The sequence below is a fragment of the Plasmodium reichenowi genome, assembly GCF_001601855.1.
Source record: "Plasmodium reichenowi strain SY57 chromosome Unknown, whole genome shotgun sequence".
Taxonomy (NCBI): domain Eukaryota; phylum Apicomplexa; class Aconoidasida; order Haemosporida; family Plasmodiidae; genus Plasmodium; species Plasmodium reichenowi.
Genome location: NW_017962190.1, coordinates 1 through 778, shown reverse-complemented (window position 1 = coordinate 778; position 778 = coordinate 1). Strand labels below are relative to the sequence as shown.

Below are 778 nucleotides of genomic sequence, written 5' to 3'. Positions count from 1 at the left end.
TAAATCTATAATAGTTTTTAAAACTTCTTTATATAAAACTTGTTCATTTAAATTAAAAATAATTGTCATAGATTTTCTTAATATACTAAAAATAAAGACATCATTTTTCATATTATAATTATTTCTATTTATTATTTCAAAATGATATTTACTAGCACTAATAAATTCTTCATAATTATTATAGTTCATACGTTTAAAAACCTTATCTTTTTCTGTACTTTCATTTGTTAAAAATTTCTTATCAATATTCTTTTCATATAAAGGTAAAATATATCTTATAAAATGTACTAGCTGTAATTGTAATACATAATATTTTTTAACAGTAAAATAGTAATATAAAAATAATAAATGATGAATAATTTGTCTATAATATAAATTTAAAATCTTCATATATTCAAACTTTTTATTATGATTTATATTGAATATATTATTTAACATACTTAATGTATCCCTTTTAAATTCTAACAACGAATTATGTTTTAAATTGTTCTTCTCTTTTTGTATTATATTATTTGCACTATTATTTAACTCGCTAATATTTTCATTCAAATATATTATTTTCAAAAATAATATAAAGAACACATCTAGGTAATTTCGAAAAAAAAAAGAGTTAATATTACCTTCTGTACATATATAACATATAATTATAGCCATATTCTTCTCATAATTTGTTAATGTCATCTTATTACGAGAATGGTATATTTTTTTACTAATCTTATGTTTGTATAACCAAAGCATAAAATTCTCCATATTTAAAAAGAAATAACTAATATAATCA

At 17.4% G+C, this 778-nt stretch overlaps 1 protein-coding gene across 1 annotated transcript; it reads right to left on the bottom strand.

Moving 5' to 3' along the window:
* Window positions 1–778, bottom strand: PRSY57_0003400C (hypothetical protein; the record flags this gene model as incomplete). Its single annotated transcript, XM_020114127.1, has 1 exon — window positions 1–778. A coding segment is annotated over one exon (778 nt), but the record flags the coding sequence as incomplete, so codon positions are not given.